Below are 22,990 nucleotides of genomic sequence, written 5' to 3'. Positions count from 1 at the left end.
TGAGACTGCTCTCATTAGAGTTACTAAAGACCTGCTTCTATTATCTGATCGTGGTTTTATCTTGTTATTAGTGCTATTATATCTTAGTGCAGTGTTCAATAGTTCAATACTATTGATCACAACATTCTCTTGGATAGAATAGAAAACTATGTTGGCATTAGAGGAAGCACTTTAGCATGGTTCAAATCATATCTATCTGACCACTATCAGTTTGTAGCAGTAAATGAGGCTGCTCTGTTAATTCTTCATCATCAGTTAGGAACCTAGGTGTGCTGCTTGACAGCAATCTTTCCTTCGAAAACCATGTTTCCAGCATCTGTAAAACTTAATTTTTCCATCTTAAAAATATCTAAATAAGATCTATGCTTTCAACATCTAATGCTGAAATATTAATTCATGCGTTTATGACCTCAAGGTTAGATTATTGTAATGCTTTATTGGGTGGTTGTTCTGCATGCTTAATAAACAAACTTCAGCTAGTCCTTACTAGAACTAGGAAGTATGATCATGTTAGCCCGGTTCTGTGAACATTGCACTGGCTCCCTATCAAACATCGGATAGATTTTAAAATTGTATTAATTACCTATAAAGCCCTGAATGGTTTAGCTCCTCAATACAGATCACCAGATTTTGATGCACACACACACACTAAGTCATTTACACTATCTGACACAGCTGCGTTTAAAATTTAACTGGAGGTTAAGTACTGGGTGTCCGGTCAGAGGAAAACTGAGCCTGGTTTCTCCCAAGTTTTTTTTTTCTCCATTCTGTTTGGATGGGGTTTCGGTTCCTTGACGCTGTTGCTTCTGGCTTGCTTTGTTGGGGACACTTAACTTGTAGTGATTATCGTTGAATTGATTACAGAGACTGTCTCTGAACAATTTGTTATTAAATGCAATCTCGTCATTATACATCCCTATCTTTGTATTCTTCTACTTTATACTGTTCAATGCTTTGATACAACCTGTGATGTTAAAAGCGCTATATAAATAAAAATGATTGATTGACCATGGTTCCACCTCTTAGTAGACTTTGTTACAGCCTTCCAATAACTTCACCACGTTAGTGATTATCGATTACTTCTCCAAGTCCTACCGCCTGATACCTCTGAAAAGACTCCCCACTGCCACGGACACAGCCCAAGCTCTCTTCCATCACATTTTCAGAGTTTATGGTTTACCAGAAGACATTGTCAGTAATCAAGGTACACAGTTCACTTTCCAAGTTTGGAGGGCGTTTTGTAAGCAACTCGACATAAATGTCAGCCTCACATCCAGTTACCATCCGTAATCCAATGGCCAAGTTGAATGCCTGAATCAGGAAATCAGGTACATACTGCAGCCAAGAGGTGGTCAGAGTTTCTGCCCTGGTCTGAGTATGCTCAAAACTCCCTTACCCACTCATCCACGGACTTCACTCCCTTCCAATGCGTGCTGGGGTTCCCACCTCCACTGTTCCCGAGGTCTGGAGAACCCTCCTCGGGTCCATCAATGGCTGACTGGAATCGACATAGTGACAGGGTGTGGGGCAGTGCTCACGTCCGGCTTCAACAGGCCGACAGAACCGACTAACAGAAGACGTCGCCCACACCCTCCCTACCAAATAGGTCAACGTGTCTGGCTCTCAATGAGGGATGTCAAGTTGCGACTGCCTAGCAGGAAGCTATGCTGGCCCTTTTAAAATTCTGGAAAGAATTAATTAAGTCACATACAAGTTAGAGCTTCCTGCTAATTATCGAATCTCTCCATCCTTCCATGTCTCGCTCCTCAAACCGGTCCACTTGGATGCTGACCTCGGCCATGAGGCCTCAGAACCGCCGCCACCAGTGGATATTGACAGGGCTCTAGCTTATCAGGGCAATGAGTTGCTGGACTCTAGATGGACGGGGGGTCAGCTCCAATGTCTAGTGGACTGGGAGGACTATGGACCTGAGGAGAGATTGTGTCCATTTCTCATTGAGGAGTTTCACAGAACCAGACCCGACCGACCAGCTCCACAACCATGAGGACGTGGGTAATGCTTAACCTGCAGAGGGAGCCTTCGCCGGAGTACTAGCTAGGCTCTCACCCTCTGCTTCCTCTCACCTCATTTCCTGTTTGAGGCCTGCCATGGGTAAGATTTGAAAAATTGCCTGTTTACCTGTCTTACTGAGTGTTCTTACTATCTCTGATCCCTGTTGTCCCTGTGTATGATATTTTCCTTTTTTTCAATGTTGTACAACCTTTGGATTTGCCCTTCTGCTCTGTTTGCTTGATTGGACTGATGTTCTGGTTTAGACCCATTGCCTGCTTAACCACGTTTGTTGTTTGTCGACAGCTCGGGCTGCTCTTGTTATAGTGACTTCCTGCCTGCCTTCCCATATTTTATTATTGTCTCATCCCTTAATAAACAACCGCACATGGATTCAAACTCAGCCTCTGCGTCCTTGTTACATAATTTTTGACCAGAATGGCTTTTAAAGGCTTTTGCATGTGAACTCTTTATATTTTGATAGCCTACATTAGCACATTGATCAGTAATAAAAATTAATTTAGCAGCAAAACATTGTTACATCATTCATGTAATAACTGTTGAATTATGACAGAAGCTATTTGCACTATTTATAGTTATCATTTCTATAATGAACAATAAATCTCCAAGCATTTTCTGGGTGTCTTGCAAGAGCTGTGCAAGTAGTTGGGCTATGACAGAGAGTGTTGGGTTATTTTCATCCACCAAAAAACATGTAGCTACCATCATTGTCTTTAGAGCATGGATGAACTCCTCCATGTTGGGCAAGTTTAGCGAATCATAACATACTGGTCTAGCTAACCAATAACATATTTCTGAGTAAGAAATAAAGGCATTCTTTTTACCATTAACAAACACAGTCAATCCAAGAAAAAACACCCTTTTAAAAAACAACAACTTGAAATAGAAAAGATGCAGCTCAATGAAAAAAGGGAGTTAAAATTTAAACAGTGCTTGCAGAAACCAAAGCTAAATTAAAGGTACTAAAGAGTATGAACTTTTAGAGGATGGCAGTAGTAGCATATAATCTAAGCAACATCGTTCCTGGAGTGCTGATGTCCTGTATTATTTAGGTTATGTATGAACAATATGACAACAAAATGCTTATGAAACAGCAAGAGGACAACTTCATCTTCCTAGTAAAGGCATCCTTTTCCTGTGCTTTTACTGGTGTTTAATGGTGATGTGGAGAGTCCTTACTAGATGTGACCTACAAATCCTTCATCAGGTTCTTTGAGCATACTACTGAACATAAAACTGACAATGAAAAGGACATATTATCTACAACACACTCCAGGAGAACCACAAGATCTTGTCAAGAGCTGTGAATATATGCCATAAAGCAGAGGTTTCAAAAAAACCAAAAGAGCAGAGTCATGAGCTGGAAACCTCATTATGCACCAACAGGAAGAATGGCACTGGGGTGCCGAGAACGAGAACTACCCCAGGAAACCAGTCATCTAGCAAAGAGGGCTCAAGGGATCTTAGCAGAGGCACTGGAACTTTTTAGTTTTTTTGAGTTATTGGAACCTGGCCTACAGCTCTGAGGATTCACAATGCAGCTTAGAGGAGCAGATTGATAAACAACCACTCGGCTCTGAAGCGAAAAGCTAAGTATTCGTTGCACCTGCTGCCTATTAACCCACACTGTGGGGTTTGGCAGTTAGATGCAAATATCGCATGCCAGTGTGCACTGGATCGTTTAGTTTTACTCAAAGAAGAGATTCACTGCAGTGATGTTAAATGTGACCAACTGAAAGTGAAAAATTTCATGCAGTTTGGGTTAATTATTGTTGTAGAGACATCAAGTGTGTGTACTTGTCGTATTGGTTCAGGTACTCTGTAGATACAACAAGTGTGTGTGAGTCTGACTGCTGTATCCAGAGTGATTCGATGACCCACAGAAACATAAACAGGTTTGATGCTGCTTTGGGAACTGCGGAGGGCCTGAAAAAACACATAAAATAGGATGTATTTACTCATACATTTACTTCCCAACAACCTACCAATTATATTGCCAAATGTATTCGCTCACCTGCCTTGACTCGCATATGAACTTAAGTGACATCCCATTCCTAATTCATAGGGTTCAATATGACACTGGTCCACCCTTTGCAGCTATAAGAGCTTCAATTCTTCTGGAAAGGCTGTCCACAAAGTTTAGGAGTGTGTTTATGGGAATCTTTGACATTATTCAAGAAGCGCATTTGTGAGGTCACACACTGATGTTGGACGAGAAGGCCTGGCTCTCAGTCTCTGCTCTAATTCATCCCAAAGGTGTTCTATCGGGTTGAGGTCAGGACTCTGTGAAGGCCAGTCAAGTTCATCCACACCAGACCATGCTTTGTGCAGTGGTGCACAGTCATGTTTGGAAGAGGAAGAGGCCAGCTCCAAACTGTTCCCACAAAGATGGGAGCATGGAATTTTCACAAATGTTTGTCTCCATGCCTATGACCATGGAAGTGATTGGAACACCTGATTCCGATTATTTGGATGGGTGAGGGAATACTTTTGGCAATATAGTGTATCTACCCTACATTTCATGAAAGATTCCATAACACATGACATACATACATACATACGTATACTTACTTGTATAACATGTATATATTTAATATAACATACATGACAAATTTCCAACTACCCTTATAGATTTATAAGTTTTACTTTCCTTAATCCATGACCAACAGAGGAGCATGTTGACTACAAGGATTTAAATCTTTAACAAATTTCTAATTCACACGGGCAGAGACAAATTTTTATCAATCAGGTCGGGGCATCGAATAGAACAAATTCATGACTAGTAACATGTATTAATCAGTTGTAGCCAAATATAGTTTTTTTTAGATTCTCTCCACTCTTACCTTGCCTAAAACTCTCCCCAAGGCTGTAGCCATTGGAAAACTTTCCCCACTCTTCTTCAGAGCATTGATCTGTGTGTATGTGTGCATGAAAGAGAGAGAGAGGGACAGAATTGAATTTTCGAGCATCTTTATTTAACAAAAAGACTAGTGACATCAAATCACCTGACATTAAACTTTTACAATTTTAAAGCCATTTCACCAATATAAGCATTAACAGCAACAATGCTATGCAGATTTGTTAACAATGACTTGTACAGTGTTCTCAACCATTCAGCACCACATGGATCACGCAATCAGGACAAGAGCAAGCTGGTGCACCCAGGAAGACTTCACCAGCATTCTTCTTTCACGTAAGCTTTTGTTTAATAACTCCACCCTCGGGGGACTTTTCACAAGTTCTTTGCCCACAACAATATATAGGCTACTAAAGTGTTTATTTCCAAATTCACCATTTGAAAATTCTAATCATGAATCGATTAGCCCTGACTGGTAATGTTATGCATTGGCTTGCGCTCCGTTCCTCTGCCAAACAGTTTTGATCAGAGTATTAAACGTAAGAAATTGTGAATGGAGTGGACTGTATATGTGCTCAGGTGGAGCAGAGAAGTAAAATCACTATTCAGAATTTTAAGTGGTTCATCTATGAATACTGTATTGTAGTTTTTTCTTTGTTTACTTAGTTAAGCAGTGTAGAGAATTAGCTCAAACAAAAATCATTTAAGATTATATATGGAATTTGAACAGAATCACTGTTTCATGCCCGAACCCTGAGTTGGCTGATTCAATGAACAAGCTGTGTAACATCAACTGTGCCCTGTATATTAAAATCCAAAATCCAAAACACTAACATTAGCACAGTAACTTGTAAGCACAAAACACAAGATACTTCTCTTTTCAATATTCAATGGTTAGAATAGACAAATAAACTAACACCTAAATACGTGCTTTCATATGAGTTGCAGGAAGCGAGAAAGTGAGGAAAGAATGAGCTCAAGAGAATGAAAATGTGAAACCCTAAGTTTCCAGCAATATTTGAAATTGCATAGAGCTAAAAAACCATTGTTGTATTACAAATTTATAAAAGGTTAAACACAGACTCCAATATAACAGTATATGCTGAATGTGTATTGTGATTTACATTCTAAGAGCAGGAAGCCCAAGCCCCGAGACAGTTATCTTTTGTCTTTCAGTTCTTGAACATCTGGTAGGCGTCCTAAGTCAAGTGTGAATGCTAATCCTAAGGTACAACTGTGCCTTTTGTTTCACCTATGCATTTGAATGACACTTGGATGCTAAATAGATCAAGGATCGGGAAAGTTCCTGTTCTGGGCTAAGTTCCTGATTGCATTTGCATACTTTTGTTTTACTGGTCTCCACCTCTGTGTACTCCTCCCCTTTGAAACATATATACTTCAACCTAACATGTTTCAGTTAGATTTGTTTCTTGGAGATTTCTTGAAGACTTCTTGCAGATGACTACAGCAACGAAATAAAAAAACGAACTCCTGCTTTACCAAGAATCTCCTGGTCTCTTCTTAAAAAGAAGCTAAAAAAAGTTTCCAACACCATCAATCACTCGATTAACCCGTGCACCTTCGCATTAAGTTCTTTAATGGGGTTAAGATTTAGATTAAATTCACCAGTTTAGCCTGAATCTGGAGGTTTGTACATGCATTGCCTTTGTAACGCAAGTACAAACGCAAAGTACAATATGCTCGAATGGGAAGTGGAATCAGCAGACTGGAGGAAAGCATCCTGGGTGACATCACCTGGCAAGGTTGGGCAGGCTTGGCAGAACCACTTCAATTCAGCCTCCAGGCCCGACCATCTGCTGGATGGTGCTCGCTGCCCCAAGGTGATGTGCCATGGGATGTGGAGTGTGAAGGTTCCAGTATGGTCTCGGTCTTTGTGCATGGCACCACCAGTAAGAGTAAGACCAGTCAGAGCTCCAATCAACAGTTCGTGGTGCACTATGCAGCCTGCCAGTCAGGTTTGTGCAGAGGAGCAGGGACCTCCATTGGCATGGGCTCGTTTCACAGAGAGGGAGTTTGCTGGATTGCTCCTGGATCACCCTCCATGTGCTACATGGTGGTGGTTGGGTTCAGTCCCCAGTTTGGGGAAGGGCCCGGAGAAGACGATCAATAACAACGCGTACCGCTACCTGGCTGGCCAATGGAGCCTCCATCCATTACAGCAGATAAATAATTTATGCCATTTTATAAAAGGTTTAGGAGGAGCTAGAGCAGACAACACAAGCCTTAAGAAAAATAAATAAGAAATGTTCTTATAAATCTAAAGACAATGGTTAATAGTACTGATAAACCATGGTGACCACAAATTATCCATGGTTTTTGAGAACTTTTAATTATGTTGCATGTCCCCAGCCTAAGGATTTAAATCTTTTTATGTGATGGCCATAATTACAGGGTTGTTTAAGCTTCATAAATTGGTTTTGTATATGGGATCCCCTGGATGAGTGTGAGATTTCCTGGCCTGAAATGAATCATGCAGACAAGAAGCGTGTATGTGTATAGTATTATTAATAGCATTGTTAGATGCAAATTTTTCTGTGGTTATGGTTAGACTTTTAAAAACAGTACCAGTAAACTATTTCTTATAAATCTCAGATCAATATCAAAGTTAAAGGTGGTACTACATTAGAATTTTGGTGGTTGTTTTCAAATTGTAATCTTAATTAAAATTCAAATTCCTGACCAAATTCATGACCATAATCAGTGTTGAGTACTACTGTAAGGTTTATCCTGCATAGTAAAAATGTTTGAAAAAGTTGAATACATTTATTTGAAATTAAAAAGTAATAAAAAGTTACATTTTACATTTTAAATTGGGTAACTTGTAATCTATAACCTAATACATTTTTTTAAGTAACCTTCCCAACACTGAGCGGGTGTGATTATAGGCAAGGCAAGGCAAGGCAAGTTTATTTATATAGCACATTTCATACACAATGGTAATTCAAAGTGCTTTACAAAAGAGGAAATAAAATAATTACAAGGTTTAAATAACAATAAAAGAAATTAAAATAAAATAAAAACACTGATTTAAGATAAATTGAATTTAAAGCAAAAAGAGATTAAAACAGTTTAAATAAAAGAAGCAAAGTAGCACAGTTGGGACGCAGCACAGTGCTCATTCTGTAAATGCACAACTAAACAGATGAGTTTTGAGTCTGGATTTAAAAGTGACTAATGTTTCAGCACATCTGATCTCTTCAGGAAGCTGGTTCCAGATGCGAGCAGCATAATAACTAAAAGCAGATTCTCCTTGTTTGGTGTGAACCTTTGGTATTTCTAACTGACTTGATCCTAGTGATCTGAGTGGCCTGTTAGGTGTATAAATAGTGATCATATCTGCAATGTATTTAGGTCCTAGTCCATTGAGTGATTTATAAACGAGTAAAAGTGCTTTAAAATCAATTCTAAATGTCACTGGAAGCCAGTGTAAGGACCTGAGGACTGGTGTGATGTGCTCTGATTTTCTGGTTCGAGTCAGGATCCTGGCAGCAGCGTTCTGGATGAGCTGCAGCTGTCTGATGGTCTTTTTGGGAAGGCCAGTGAGGAGACCATTACAATAGTCCACCCTGCTGGTGATGAAGGCATGGACTAGTTTCTCCAGGTCTTGCCTGGGCACAAAGCATCTGATTCTTGCAATATTTTTTAGGTGATAGTACGCTGATTTAGTCACTGCTTTGACATGACAGCTGAAACTCAGGTCGGTCTCTAGAATCACACCAAGATTCTTGACTTGCCTTTTGGTTGTTTGACCCCTTGAGTCAAGATATGCATTCACCTTGTGAACTTCATCTTTATTTCCAAATGCAATGACCTCAGTTTTCTCCTTGTTTAACTGAAGAAAATTTTTGCACATCCAACTGTTGATTTCATCGATGCATTGGCAGAGTGAGTCAATGGGGCTGTAGTCACTTGGTGATAAGGCTAGGTAAATCTGCGTGTCGTCAGCATAGCTGTGATAGGCAATTTGATTCTTTCTCATTATTTGACTTAGTGGGAGCATATACAGGCTAAACAAGAGCGGGCGCAAGAATTGAGCCTTGTGGGACTCCGCATGTCATGGACGTCCACTTAGACTTATGCTCTCCTATACTCACATAATAACCCCTCCCCTCTAAATATGACCTGAACCAGTTTAGAGCCATTCCAGAAAGCCCGACCCAGTTTTCCAGTCTGTCTAGAAGAATGTTATGATCGACAGTGTCAAACGCAGCACTAAGATCTAGTAGTACCAGCACTGATATTTTACCAGAATCAGAGTTTAGGCGAATATCATTTATTATCTTAACTAACGCTGTCTCTGTGCTGTGGTGCGGTCTGAAACCAGATTGAAAATTATCCAGATAACCATTTGAGTTCAAGTAGCTGTTCAGCTGATTCAGAACTACCTTTTCAATGATCTTGCCTATGACCGGAAGATTTGATATCGGTCTATAGTTACTCAATATACTGTTATCAAGATTTCTCTTTTTCAGGAGGGGCTTAACAACCGCAGTTTTCAGGGCGTTTGGAAAAGTCCCAGAAAGAAGTGATGTGTTCACCACTTCTAAGATGTCAGCTTTTAAACAGTCAAACACGCTTTTAAGAAAGGATGTGGGAAGTGTGTCAAGACAGCAGGTTGAGGATTTTAGGTGCTGTACTACTTCCTCCAAAGTTTTGCTATCAATTGCGTCAAAAACACACATAGTGACTCCTTTTTGAGATTTTGGTTGAATCTGACATATCTCTACATCATCTGATGTTTTAATTGCCTTTCTGATATTTTCGATCTTCTCAGAAAAGAATGAGGCAAACTCATTGCATTTGCTGTCAGAAAGCATTTCACTGGGAATCTGACTTGGGGGGTTTGTCAGTCTCTCAACCGCAGCAAAAGAGTGCGGGTGTTGTTCAGGTTACTATTTATAAGGTTTGAGAAAAACTTCTGTCTTGCTGTGGCTAATTCCACATTAAAAGCATGCAGGCTGTCTTTATAGATGCTATAGTGGATTTCAAGTTTTGTCTTCCGCCACGTCCGCTCAGCCTTTCTGCATTGCCTTTTCATGATCTGCACTGCTGTTGATTTTCTCAACATGACTTTTGTCTGCCAGTCTTCTTACTGACTTTCACTGGTGCAATGTCATCCATGACATTCTTAACTTTTGAGTCAAAGGACTCTAGGAGAAGATCAACGCAGTCGGCAGAAATGCTTGGCATTGAAGAAACAGCCTTCATAAATAGCACACTTGTGTTCTCATTAATGCATCTCTTTCTGACAGTGACAGATCTGGATTCAGTGGTAGCAGAGATCAATATATCAAAGAAAATACAGAAGTGATCAGACAGTGCTACATCCTTGATAACAATGGATGAAAGCTGTAAACCCTTACTGATGAGTAAATCTAGCGTGTGCCCATGGTGATGTGTAGGTCCATGCACATGCTGAATCAGCTCAAAAGTGTTTAAAACAGTTATAAATTCTTTTGTAGTTTTGATTTCTGCATTTTCTATGTGGATATTAAAATCCCCTGCAATCACAAAACAGTCAAACTCTGAACAAATCATTGATAACAATTCTGTGAACTCTTCAACAAAGGCTGGAGAATATTTAGGAGGCCTGTAAATAATGATAAACAGGATGCGTGGAGCACCTTTCAACACAATCCCTAGATATTCAAATGACAAGTACTGACCAAATGACACTTGTCTGCACTGAAAGACATCTTTAAAGAGAGCAGTAACCCCACCCCCTCTCTTGTCAACTCTGCAAACATTCATATAAGTGAAGTTGGGAGGGGCTGTTTCATTGAGCACTGTTGCACTGCAGCTTTCTTCAAGCCATGTTTCATTTAGAAACATAAAATCTAGATTGTTTGTAATTATTAAATCATTGATCACAAATGATTTGTTTTTAGTGATCGAACATTTAATAATGCTAGCTTGATGGTAGTACTTTTTGTTTCTATAGCAGTCTGAGTTTGTTGTCTAATGGGCATAGATTAGATTTGTCAGCTGTACGCCTTGAGAAGGCCTTAGACTTTCTATCCTGTAATAAGACGGAGATAGTGAGAGACACACTGGGTTCCCGCTTGTTTTCTAAACATCCCTGAAAGTTTTGCTGTAGTTGCGGGGACCCGAAACACATCACTGAGAGCTGTTATCAGTTGTTTTTGCTTTACCAGCTGCAGATGGAGGAGGGATGGCCTGGCGTTGTCGCAGCGGCCGAAGAGCTCTCGCTGGAGGAGGCGAGCTGGGCCCAGCGGCCTTGGAGGTGGTGGTGCCCGCCGTTTTGTAGTTGATAACTGGGGGCTCGCAGCAAAGGAGTGGGAGAGTCTGGTTTTAGCCACCAATTCCTCCATTTTTGTGAGAAGCTGAGAAGTGGCGATGCTGGAGAGGGGATAATGTCTCTGGTAAACAGAGCATTGGTGTTTCCGGTGGCAGAATTATGCTGTCCTGGCTTCCCTGGCTGATTACCAGAGAGTCGATCCTTCGGCTCTGAGTCCTGGAGCCGTTGTTGTGCGTCACATTGTGTCTGTGATGGGCTCTGCGGGCAGGGCTCAACCGTGATAGTGTCCACAAACAGTGCTTGTTGTGGCTCTGTGGTGTTTTCAGTGTCCTTGTGGGATGTGTCGACCAGATGATGACTCTGAGGCTGATATGAAGTCCTGTCGTCATCCATACTTTGTCCAGGTGTGTGTGTGCCATTCATGTTGAGTGGACTGGCACACTCTGCTGATGGATGACGGAGTGAAAAATAGATGTTGTCCTTTAACACTCTCGCACCAAGTTTGTTTGGGTGAAGGCCATCCAGTTTAAACAGTTGTCTGTGTCCCCAGAACAGATTGAAGTTGTCGATGAAGTTGACTCCTTTTTGACTGCAGGTTCTTTGTAGCCAAGTATTCAGTCCAAGCAACCGTGAAAACATGTTTGTTCCCCTTGCTGGGAGTGGTCCACTGATGAACGACTGGACTTCAACTCTTTGAAGTGTTTCGATGAGTTCACTGAAGTCCCTCTTCAGGAGTTCTGATTGCTCCTTACGAATGTCATTCTTCCCCCCACATGGATGATGACTCGTTTTGCAGTCTTGTGCTTCATTAGAACGTTCTGAAGTCCATTGTTTACATCAGAGACGGTCGCTTGAGGAAAGCAGCATGTAGTTGTCGTTCTGCTCCTGGCGTTTCTGATAATGGAGTCTCCGACTATCAGAGTTCTGGGCTCGGCTGCTCTGTGATCTGAACGCCGCTGTCTGCTCGACCTTGAGCGCCTGTTTGTAGCGGTGTTAGCTACTGGCTGATATGACTCTTGCTCAGTCACTTTCGGGGATTCCTCACCCAAATTCGTTAGAGATTCAAATCTGTTCTCGAGCTGTACAGGGGGTGGTAAAATACCAGTTTTTCCAAGCCTTCTCATGGCCATGTCTGGGGTAGATGATGCCACAGCGGCAATATGAGATACTCGTGACAGTCTGATGTCTCGAGTGCCTTTGGGTCTCGCTCCCTGTCTTTGCCACTGATTTGTGTGTTGATCAGCTTTAGCTTGATTCGCTACATTTGTATACTGTCGAGGTTGATTCGATTCACAGGACTCACCGGCTGTGGGCTGAGGGGGTCCGTGATGATCTGCTGTGTGATCTGCTTGTTTTGGGAGTCCAGCAAGTAACTTCGTTTCAAGAGCCACAATCCTTTGTAGCAGTCTGTGGCAGTTTGTGCAGCAAGTAGATTCCAGAAGAGGCATTTTCTTTCTTGTTTGTTGAAGATAGGAAGCTGTGTTTTCCGTCTCGGAATGTAAGCTGCTAGCAGCAGCGGGAGGCAGATAATCTAGTTCTTTGTAGTAGCTATTATTGCAATCCCGAAAGTTTTTGCCAAATATGTGTTGTTTGAGCACTGTGCTATATGCTGAAGTTAAAACTTAGTAAAATCAGAAAAAAAAAGTAGATAAAAGTAGATAAAAAGAAGCAAAGCGCGGAGCAGTAAGCAAGAGCGTCCGAACAGTCGCAAGCCGGAAGTAGACTTTACTCTGCCCCCTTAACGTCACTACTCAGAGGGAGACAACGCCCACTGATCTAGACACCCGAGGCTCACCAAGCTTTTCAGTTTCTCAAGCTGCAGTTTATCACGCCACCTATTCTGCACCATCCTGATCCCTTCAAGCCATTCATCATGGAGGTTGACGCTGCTGACAGTGTAGTTGGAGCTATACTATCTCAATGGTCTGATGAACCCCATTCCCTTCACCCATGTGCATACTTCTCCAAACATTAACATCTGCGGAGAGCAACTATGGTATCGGCGACCGCAAGCTCCTTGCTATTAAGCTTGCCCTCGAGGAGTGGCGGCACTGGCTGGAGGAAGCGCAATTTCCATTCACCATCATTACTGATCACAAGAATCTCCAGTACCTGCAAAAGGCCAAGAGACTTAATGCCCGTCAGGCCCGTTGGTCCCTATTTTTCTCTTGTTTTGACTTTAAGATAACATAGATAACCATAGAAATGCTAAAGCTGACGCCTTATCTCGCATGTTCTCCCCAGAACCTACTTCAAACCTGCCTGAGTCTGTGTTACCACCCTCATTCTTCGTCGCTCCTTTTTTATGTCTTGATGAGGAGATTCGAGCCAGCACCCTCAAGGAGCCTGCCCCCCAGCATGTACCACCGGGTCTAACTTACGTCCCCTCTCACTTAAGCCTAGCAGTACTTGTAAGTACACTGGCAGCAGACGAACCCTCTCGCTCCTCCAACAGAAATATTGGTGGCCAGACATTGCTGCCACAGTTACTCGAGACGTCCAAGAATGCTCGTTCTGAGCCACCAACACAACACCACGTTGTGTATCCATCCGTTACCCATCCCTCGTCGACCCTCGACCCACATAGGAGTGGACTTCGCCACTTACTTGCCACCATTGCACGGTTATACCACTATTCTAGTGGTGGTCAACAGATTCTCCAAAGCCTGCAAATTGATTCCGTTTAAAGGTCTTCCCACAGCTATGGAAACCGCAGAAACTCTATTCACCCATGTGTTTCGAAACTTCGAGCTACCCGAAGATATTATTTCTGATCGAGGCCCCAATTCATTTCCAGGTTATGACGAGCCTTCTTCCAACTCCTGGGAGCCTTTCTTTAGTTTACCATCCACAGACTAACGGTCTACCTCCTCTGATTCCCCGTCGTCGTCTGAAAATCAGTTTGATTACCTACAGACGAAACCCAAGCCTGGTTTAAGGAAAGTGTGCTTTACTGGTCTTGGAGATTACTGTGAACTTGAATTACCTACTGCCTTCTTCTGGAGTTCTCTGCTTGAACACAATACTCACCTTGTGACTATAAATAAACTTTATTCTTAACTAATGACTGCTTCTCCCTTTTATGTGTGGTCATGACAATAACATTATCACATGTAAATGATCGGATAACGTTGTCTGATATAAAGATGTATGCATTGTATTATATGGCAGTATTATAAAGCAGTGAGACATGCCCGGAAAACACCTCCATTGGGAGGCGTCCGGGAGGCATCCGGGACAGATGCCCAAGCCACCTCAGCTGGCCTCTCTCGATGGAGAGGAACAGCGGGTCTACTCTGAGCTCCTCTAGAGTAACCGAGCTCCTCACCCTATCTCTAAGGGAGCCTATCTCTATCACTATCACCCTATCTCTGCCCAGCCACCCAACGGAGGAAACTCATTTCAACCACTTGTATCCGGGATCTCATCCTTTCGGTCATGACCCAGAGCTCATGACCATAGGTGATAGTAGGAACCTATATTGACCGGTAAATCAAGAGGTCCGCCTTGCAGCTCAGCTCACCATGACAGACCAGTACCATCCATCTGTCAAGCTCTCGTTCCATCCTTCCCTTACTCGTGAACAAGACCTCAAAACACTGAAACCCTTCCACCTGGGGCAGGAAGTCCCCAACAACCTGAAAGGGGCAAGCTACCTTTGTCTGACTGAAAACCATGGCCTCAGATTTGGAGGTGCTGATTCTCATCCCAGCCGCATCACACTCAGCTGTAAACCGCCCAATGCATGCTGTAGGTCCTGGCCAAATGTCTGACTTACTGCTGGCAATGCAAACCAAGCTCTTGCTCCGATCATACATGGACCGGTCCAGAAGTACTGTCCTCTGCCTCCACGTGATGCTGCAAAGGCGTGTCAGTCAAGACAGCCCCACAACATCCATAGACCTTAGGTACTCGGGGCGGATCTCATCCACCCCCTGGCCTCCGAGGAGCTTCTTAACTACTTTGGTGACCTCAGCCAGGGTGATGGTCGTGTCCTCCCCTGGGTCCCCGGCCTCTGCTTCCTCAGTGGAAGATGCGTTGGTGGGATTGAGGAGATCCTCAAAGTATTCCTTCCACCGCCCGACAATGTCCATAGTTGAAGTTAGCTGATTCTCACCAGCACTGTATACAGTTTTGCCAGGGCACTGCTTCCCCCTTCTGAGGCGTTGGACGGTTTGCCAGAACCTCTTCAAGGCCTTCCGATAGTTTTTTTCCATGGCCTCACTGAACCACCTGGCCGCAGTCCGCTTGGCCCACTGGTAACTATCAGCTGCCTCAGGAGTCCCACGAGCCAACCAGGCCCTATAGGATACCGGCATTAAGTTTAAAGCAATATGTGCAATTGCTTAGAACTGAACAACCATCAATCATTTGAACCTCAAAAAGTGAGGTGATCAGACATTGAGATTGCTCACCTTGCTCACATGAAACGTCTGGGGTTAAGACTGAAAGCCAAGAAAAGTGTGCTTTCTCCAGCTCAGAGAACCACTTATGTTGGTGTGGTGTGGGATTCAACCACGGCGTTTGTATGACCCCTGCTTGGATTGAGTAGATCCTCACAGTCGTGAGAGAAAAAGAAGGCTGGTCACTCACTGTTAAGAAGTTTCAGAGACTGCTGGGTCTTATTGCAGCTGCGTCCAATGTTGTACCTCTTGGCCTTCTGTACATGAGGCCCCTGCAGTGGTGGCTCAGGAACAGGGGTATTTCCCTGAGGGGAAATCCGCTTTGCATGATCATGTGGAGGAAACCATGGGGAAACCATGGTTCCTACAGCAGGGCCCAGTCCTAGAAGCTCCTTGTTACCACATAACACTAGCAACTCACACGTCTATCACTTGTTGGGGAGCAGTCATGAGTGGCCGAGGCCTGTGAAGTGTTCGCCATCTCACATGACACATAAACTACTTGGAGATGCTGGCCGTGTTTCTCGCACTGAAACACTTCCTCCCAGACATAAGAGATCGACATGTGTTGGTGCACCCTGACAACATATTTGTAAACTCTTACATAAACCCCTAAGGAGGACTGTGTTCGCTCCCCTTCTACAAGCTGGTGCACCAGATCCTTGTGTGTGCCCGGGACAGACTCATCTCACTAAAAGCCATCTATATTCCCCAGGCATGTAAATGTGAAAGCAAAACTTCCCTATACTAAACATGAATAGGAAACTATAAACCATTCCATAATTATTCAAAATACTTAGACAATGAGTGACTAGCACATGATACAGTTACATAAAGCATGCAGTTATGCATATACGTTACTTAAGTCCTGTTAAGATGATTTTGAGCATGTATGCCTAAGTTCAAGGAAGACCCGAAGTTAAAAGGTCCCTTTACGGAATTTCAGTCTTGTTCTAGTCCTGACATGGGAGATGGAGGTCCATCCAACAAGAGTCTTTAGTTTCGTTTACCCATGTGATAGTCATGATGTGCTATGTCTTTGACCATTAATCTTGGTTACTTGGTTGGGATTATTAGTAGGTGTCCTTTTGTGTTAATATTGCAAACTGTCCTGTGACAGAATCTGCTGCATTTTCCTGCTTTGTGGCACCAGGGTCTCCTGGGCAAATATATCACATCCTGGGCTTCTTTGTGAAATTCAATGTTTCAATGTTCAGATTACAAATTCAATTGTTTGATTCTCTCTGATATCCTACGGGTGTTACAAGCTAAAGACTAAAGTGTCAAAGCTTTGTGTTTCTGTGCCAAAGCAACACTTTATTTGGCTTTCTCAAAGTAGATGCTGTAAGGCAGACATGTCAAACTCAGGCCCGCAGGCCAATTTTGGCCCGCACTACAATTATATTTGGCCCGCGAGATGATTTCAAATATGTATTACATCTGGCCCGCCGGCCCGTTATACAGCGCACGTACCGCTAAAGGTGCCTACACATTGAACGCGTCATTCATTGTGTATGTGCGTCGTCAGCGACAGAGCGCAAGTCCTCACTGAGGCACAGAGCGTCGCGCAAGGGTGGCGTTTGACTCCCGATTTAAAACATTTTTAATTTGAGCGTCAAAACGCTGTGACGACATCTACGCGCGGCCAATAGGTGAGCAGCCGGTGCCGAGGGCGGGAGTTCCCGATGTGGCACTTCCGTCCGCGACACTTTTCGTTCGTGTCTTAAAAACACGAACGGAAGGGAAATGGAGCAGGCTTGATGTGCGGCAATCGTCCCGCAATTGCGGCAGCATTTTTCTACGAGTGCCGGATCTGTCTGTTTTGATTGATGAAAATGCCGCGGCATTGGCGATACTCGGGGCTTGAAGTGTCGGCATTTTATGTGGCCGTTTTTAATTTTTTATGATTTAAAATGGATAAATATTATTTTATTTACTGATGGCATGGTCTGTTCAAAGTTGAAAGAGATATTTTTTTAGGTGTTGGCCTTGATGGTCTGTGATGAAAAGATTTAGGTTACAATTAAAATGAATAAAGTTAAAGTTATAGAAGCCTGATATTTTTTTCAGTTTTTTTTTTAATTATTTTCTTAAACCTGTTCTGGTTTCAGTATTTGAGCAAAAATTCAATTGTAATGTATGAGGATGGTTAATACAGTAGTTTACGGTATCTTAAAGATAATAAAAACATAAATAAATTAATTTAAAAAAATTGTGCATGCTGTGTGATGAATCAACCGTGGCTGGTGTATTTTCCAAGTCTCTACCAGCTGATGTGTTGCTTGGCTGGCTAGCTGCTTGGCTTTTTAATTGTATAACTTTAAAAGTTGCTAAAAGTTGACAAATACTTTTTAAATAGCTAAATTCATGTAAAGTGTTTAAATAAAACAACAAAAAAGTTGCTATGGTAGCAAATTTAAATCTAGCAACAAATTTGCTATGTTTGCAACACTGCAGGCTATGCTGTCCTTTTTAGCGTTTCCCGCTGAATGTCACAAACCACTCCCTTTCTCATGGCCTACAGCCTACAGCTACAACAACCAAACAAGCACAAAACTGCTTTAGCTTGCAACACAAGCCTTCACTGGCCTCCAAACTAAACCTAAGTACTCTTTTATCCGCAGCAGACATACTACCTACCCCCACCAAATGCTGCACTCTGGAGTCAACCCCTGTGCCTAATACTATTACTTTTTATATTTGCACAGCATTTCTTGAATTCACTGGCTCTAAAAGTGAACACATTATCAACCCTAGTACCTTACCAATTGCAATTCATATTCCCATAACTCATATCCCTTAAAACCTCTCCTCAATGCACCACTTGATTCTATCTGGCAAGCCGTTTCACCCAGACATATCCATTCATATTTAGCTTAGAGATGTTTGAAAACATTTTTCCTTTCTCATAACCTGCCAAATTTTCACAGACTAATCTACAGCTTCCCTTTCACCAAAATAAATAATTCTCAAACTTCACTTCTAATCTAAGTAATTCAGCCATCCTGGACATCCTTAGTTATATCCAAAATCCATACCAATTGCATACCTCTGTGGCAAGTTTTTATTGGTTTTTAGGAGACAGAGGATTGATGTGGAGCTGGAGGGATGGATTAGCTTGACAGAGCCAGAGGGATGGAGGGACGAGGCGAAGCTGGAGGAGAGGAATCCCAAGGCGATGGATGGTTGACGATAGACCAAGGTGGAGCCAGAGGGACGATGGAGCCTGACGAAGCTGGTGGACTGATGGACCACGTTGGAGAGGAGGGAGCTAGGAGCCAAGGGGGAGCCGACGGGTCTACGAGCCGACGATATGGAGTCCAGGACTCGGTGAGGGATCCTCCACCCACAAGAGCGATGGAGACCGGCAGACCTGTGGCAAGCACCAGATGGTGAGCTTAGGATGAGTGTAGGGGCTACTGGGAACCATCGACGGCGGATGTGTGGGAGGGTGGGAAAACTTGACACGTAGACACTGGACGAAACCAGCGGGCATTCAGGACGGCTGGACGGAACCATCAGGCATTCAGGATGGCTGGATGGATTCAGGAATTCAGGATACAGGGGAGGTGCCAGGTCTACTTCCAGGTCCACATCCAGCTCTTTTTGTAGATCCAGCAGCCCCAGTTATATAATCAGTTCATCCTCAGCCGTTGTGCAGTGGGCGGAGCTTCACTCTGCGCCCTCTCGGTACTCGGCTGTCTCCACCGTGGCGAGCTTTGTTGCCGGTTCATGCACCTGGCCTGACGCAGTCAGCTCGGGTCCGGTGGCGCTCCATGGCTCTGTTGCTCTCTCTGGTGATGGCTCTGTGGTCATGCCAGACTCCGCAACTGTGTCATCGGTGGGCTCAGGCTGTAGCTTGGGTTGGGCTCTGGATCAGGAGTGGGACTGGTGTCGTTGCCCTTGAGCTGAAGAGTCATCAACGAATTGCACGACACCAGCAAACACTCGATATAAGCGGCCAGGCTCTCTCTCGAGGGCGTCCCTGGACAGCTTGGCTTGTGTGATGGTGATGAGTCTGCGAACGTTAATCGAGCACAGGAAGCTGTCCGGGTATCGCAAGTCGTGCTCCAGCAGGAGAATGAGAAAGTTAGGGTCAATGTACGGGGGAAACATTTACAAAACAAAAAAGGGAAAACATATATTGTTTTTGTACGGTCCGACTTTCTGTCACAGTGTGGTTTGAGAGAGAAGGCGCACTAGACAAGAAAAATGAACTTAACAGTTTTAATCTTCTAGGCACAAAATAAACAATAAAGTTACAGGCAGGCAGGTAGACAGGACACAGAAACCACACGCAATAAAAGACAAAGTCGGACAAACAATGCAAACAACAGGACTTAAATACACAACATAAATACTTAATAAACGAGACACAGCTGAACACGATAAGACAATTAACTAAAAGTAGGTCACATGGCACAAGACAAAAACAGCAACAACTAAAAAGGAGTCCACATGTGTGACAACAATCATGCTTCGGCTTTAGTATAACACAACTGTGTCTAGCACGAGTATGGCCTTAAAACATATATGCCCTTATGGCCTTCTTTATTTATATCTTTATTATTGGCATTATAGATAACTTTGTCTTGGGATGCACACACATAAAGCTTCTTATCCTCATTTATGTGTCAATAGCTCCTGCTACATAAAACTCCCCAGATATAATTGCATACCACAAAATATATAAATGACATTACACTTTATATAATCTGTGACATACTTTATTTAAATGCAAAATACATACAATTTTTCAAAGGAATTTAAATAGAAAACATAAAACATACTGTCCATATTTGGCCCTCCCATAGGGCAGCATGCTAAAATATGCTTATTATTTGCTTAACATTCAGATGTGACTCTGACCTGCAACTGGTGCTCCTCACTTCTCACCACTCCCTCAACATGCAAAAGGTTCTTGGCCACACCCACACAGGGCATATCTGACAGAACACCAAGATGACAGGCCAAACCAAACTCTATGAAAATCAGAGAAAGAGAGAGTCAAAGAAGAAGAAGATTGCCTTTTGGGTTCTTGTAAATGTTTTGATTTAGTCAGTAGATACTGCATCTCTTACCCCGATAGTGGAATAGTCCATTCCCATCCACAAATAGCACCTTCAAAGGAAAAAGAAAAAAACTCTTTAAAAAGGTGAAATATTTCTTTAAAGCGTGTTGAAAGGATAGGAGATAAATTCTCATTCTTACCTGTGTTGTCAATTCAAACCTATATGAATTTGGTTAATCTTGAGAACACAAAATAAAATGTTTTTAATGAATCATGAAATGCTTCTGTTATTCAACAGAAAGTCCAGGTAACTAAAATGGGCATAAAGTTGTCGCAAAATGAATCCATTTGTATTGAACACCTTATGTCTGCAGCATCTATGTATGTTTGAATTTCTGTGTTTATGATACACTATATTGCCAAAAGTATTTGCTCACCTGTCTTAACTCGCATATGAACTTAAGTAACATCCCATTCCTAATCAATAGGGTTCAAAATGATGTTGGTTCACCCTTCACAGTTATAACAGCTTCTACTCTTCTGAGAAGGCTGTCCACAAGGTTTAGGAGTGTGTTTATGGGAAATTTATGGGCATTTGTGTGGTCACACACTGATGTTGGATGAGAAGGCCTGGCTCTCAGCCTCTGCTCTAATTTATTCCAAAGGTGTTCTATTGGGTTGAGGTCAGGCCAGTCAAGTTCATCTACACCGGACTCTGTCATCCATGTCTTTATGAACCTTGCTTTGTGCACTGGTGCACAGTCATGTTGAAAGTGGAAGGGCCAGCTCCAACTGTTCCCACAAAGTTGGAAGCATGGAATTGTCTAAAATGTCTTGGTATGCTGAAGCATTTAGAATTCCTTTCACTAGAACTAAGGGGCCAAGCCCAGCTCCTGAAAAACAACCCCACACCATAATCTCCCTTCCATTAAACTTTACACCTGGCAGACAAATACTGTTCTCCTGGCAACCGCCAAACCCGATTGACTCTGCAGAAAGTTGCCGACTTTGCACTATACTGTAGAATATTTAGGAGAGAGGAAATTTAATGACTGGATTTGTTGCACAGGTGGCATCCTATCACAGTTCCATGCTGGAATTCACAGAGCACCTGAGAGTGACCCATTCTTTCACAAATGTTTGTAAAAACAGTATGCATTTCATACACCTGTGGCCATGGAAGTGATTGGAACACCTGATTCCAATTATTTGGATGGGTGAGCGAATGCTTTTGGCAATATAGTGTATGTGATATGCCCTACCCTGCAAACATGTCCTTGTGGGCCTATTCTGGCTTTTTGCAGGTTGTTTACAGTGCTTTTTACACTGGGCAAGGGCCGGCCCACACCAATCCGAAACAGGTCCAATACAGGCTTGCCCAGGTGGCCCACAGCTTTGGGCTTACTGCAGATTCTGTGAGTAGCCCACACCATTGGGTTGGCCCACATTAATAAAATGATGGCCTAGTGTGGCCCAGACATAAGCCTGTTAAGAATTATAATTGATGAGAATTTGTGGCCAGTTATTTTAATTAACACTAGCAGTGCTAGGGTGTTTACGTTTTAAGTAAAGCAATGTGGTAAAGGGAGTTAGCAATAGCAAGCAGCAGTGACTTGCTGAACATAAAGACTGCATCCTTCAGAGGGCAGATCCTTTAAGGCATTTAACTCTACATCCCCTTCTAGGATCGCCACCTTAACGTGGTGGAGGGGTCTGAGTGCCTGAATGACCCTAGGAGCTAGGTTGTCTGGGGCTATATGCTCCTGGTAGGGTCTCCCAAGGCAAACAGGTCCTAGGTGACAAGCCAGAGAAAGAGCGGTCCCTTATGGATAACAATCCTAATAATAGAGCTGCGACGTCGCCCGGTCGCATGCGAGCGCCTGGTGGCCAGGTCTTGCCTCAGCCCGAAACAGCAGCATGGGGCCATCCTCCTGTGGGCCCACCAACTGCAGGAGGGACCGTAAGGGGCTGGTGCATTGTGGTTTGGGTGGCAGTCGAAGGCGGGGACCTCGGTAACCCAACCCCCCGACACAGAATCTGGTTTTAGGGACATGGAACTTCACCTCGCTGGGGGGGAAGGAGCCTGAGTTGTTGCGAGATGAAGAGAGATACTGGCTAGAGATAGTCGGGCTCACCTCCACGCACAGCTTGGGCTCTGGAACCCATCTCCTCAAAAGGGGCTGGACTCTTCACTACTCTGGTGTTGCCCGCAGTGAGAGGCGGCGGGCTGGTGTGGGCTTGCTTATAGCCCCCCAGCTTTGACCGGATCCCGAGGGAGGCTGGAGACATTGAGTCAGAGTGGACTAGAACATAGAACCTGAACTAGAACCTCTTTGATTGATGCGGCCATCCGGAGCTGTAGACGTAAAGTCTCCGGTGCATGTCGTGGCGGCAACCCCCGAACCCGG

General features: G+C 43.3%; 1 protein-coding gene across 6 annotated transcripts in view; it reads right to left on the bottom strand.

The window, feature by feature from the left end:
- LOC122346821 (endonuclease V-like) overlaps positions 1–22,990 on the bottom strand; it is a 68,514-nt gene that overhangs the window by 18,099 nt on the left and 27,425 nt on the right. For all 6 annotated transcript variants that reach the window (XR_006251176.1, XR_006251177.1, XR_006251175.1 and 3 more), the window contains 4 exons: positions 20,653–20,692; positions 20,441–20,553; positions 4,875–4,943; positions 3,829–3,957 (listed from right to left, as the gene is read on the bottom strand). Coding sequence is in view for 2 of the 6 variants with exons in the window: in XM_043241677.1 (XP_043097612.1) it covers positions 3,829–3,957; positions 4,875–4,943; positions 20,441–20,553; positions 20,653–20,692 (351 nt within the window). In the remaining 4 variants the exon portion in view is untranslated. The remainder of the gene's footprint in view (positions 1–3,828; positions 3,958–4,874; positions 4,944–20,440; positions 20,554–20,652; positions 20,693–22,990) is intronic.

The sequence above is a fragment of the Puntigrus tetrazona genome, chromosome 6, assembly GCF_018831695.1.
Source record: "Puntigrus tetrazona isolate hp1 chromosome 6, ASM1883169v1, whole genome shotgun sequence".
NCBI classification, from domain to species: Eukaryota; Metazoa; Chordata; class Actinopteri; order Cypriniformes; family Cyprinidae; genus Puntigrus; species Puntigrus tetrazona.
Note: the sequence above shows the minus strand (reverse complement) of the source record. Positions and strands in the feature narration are given on the sequence as shown.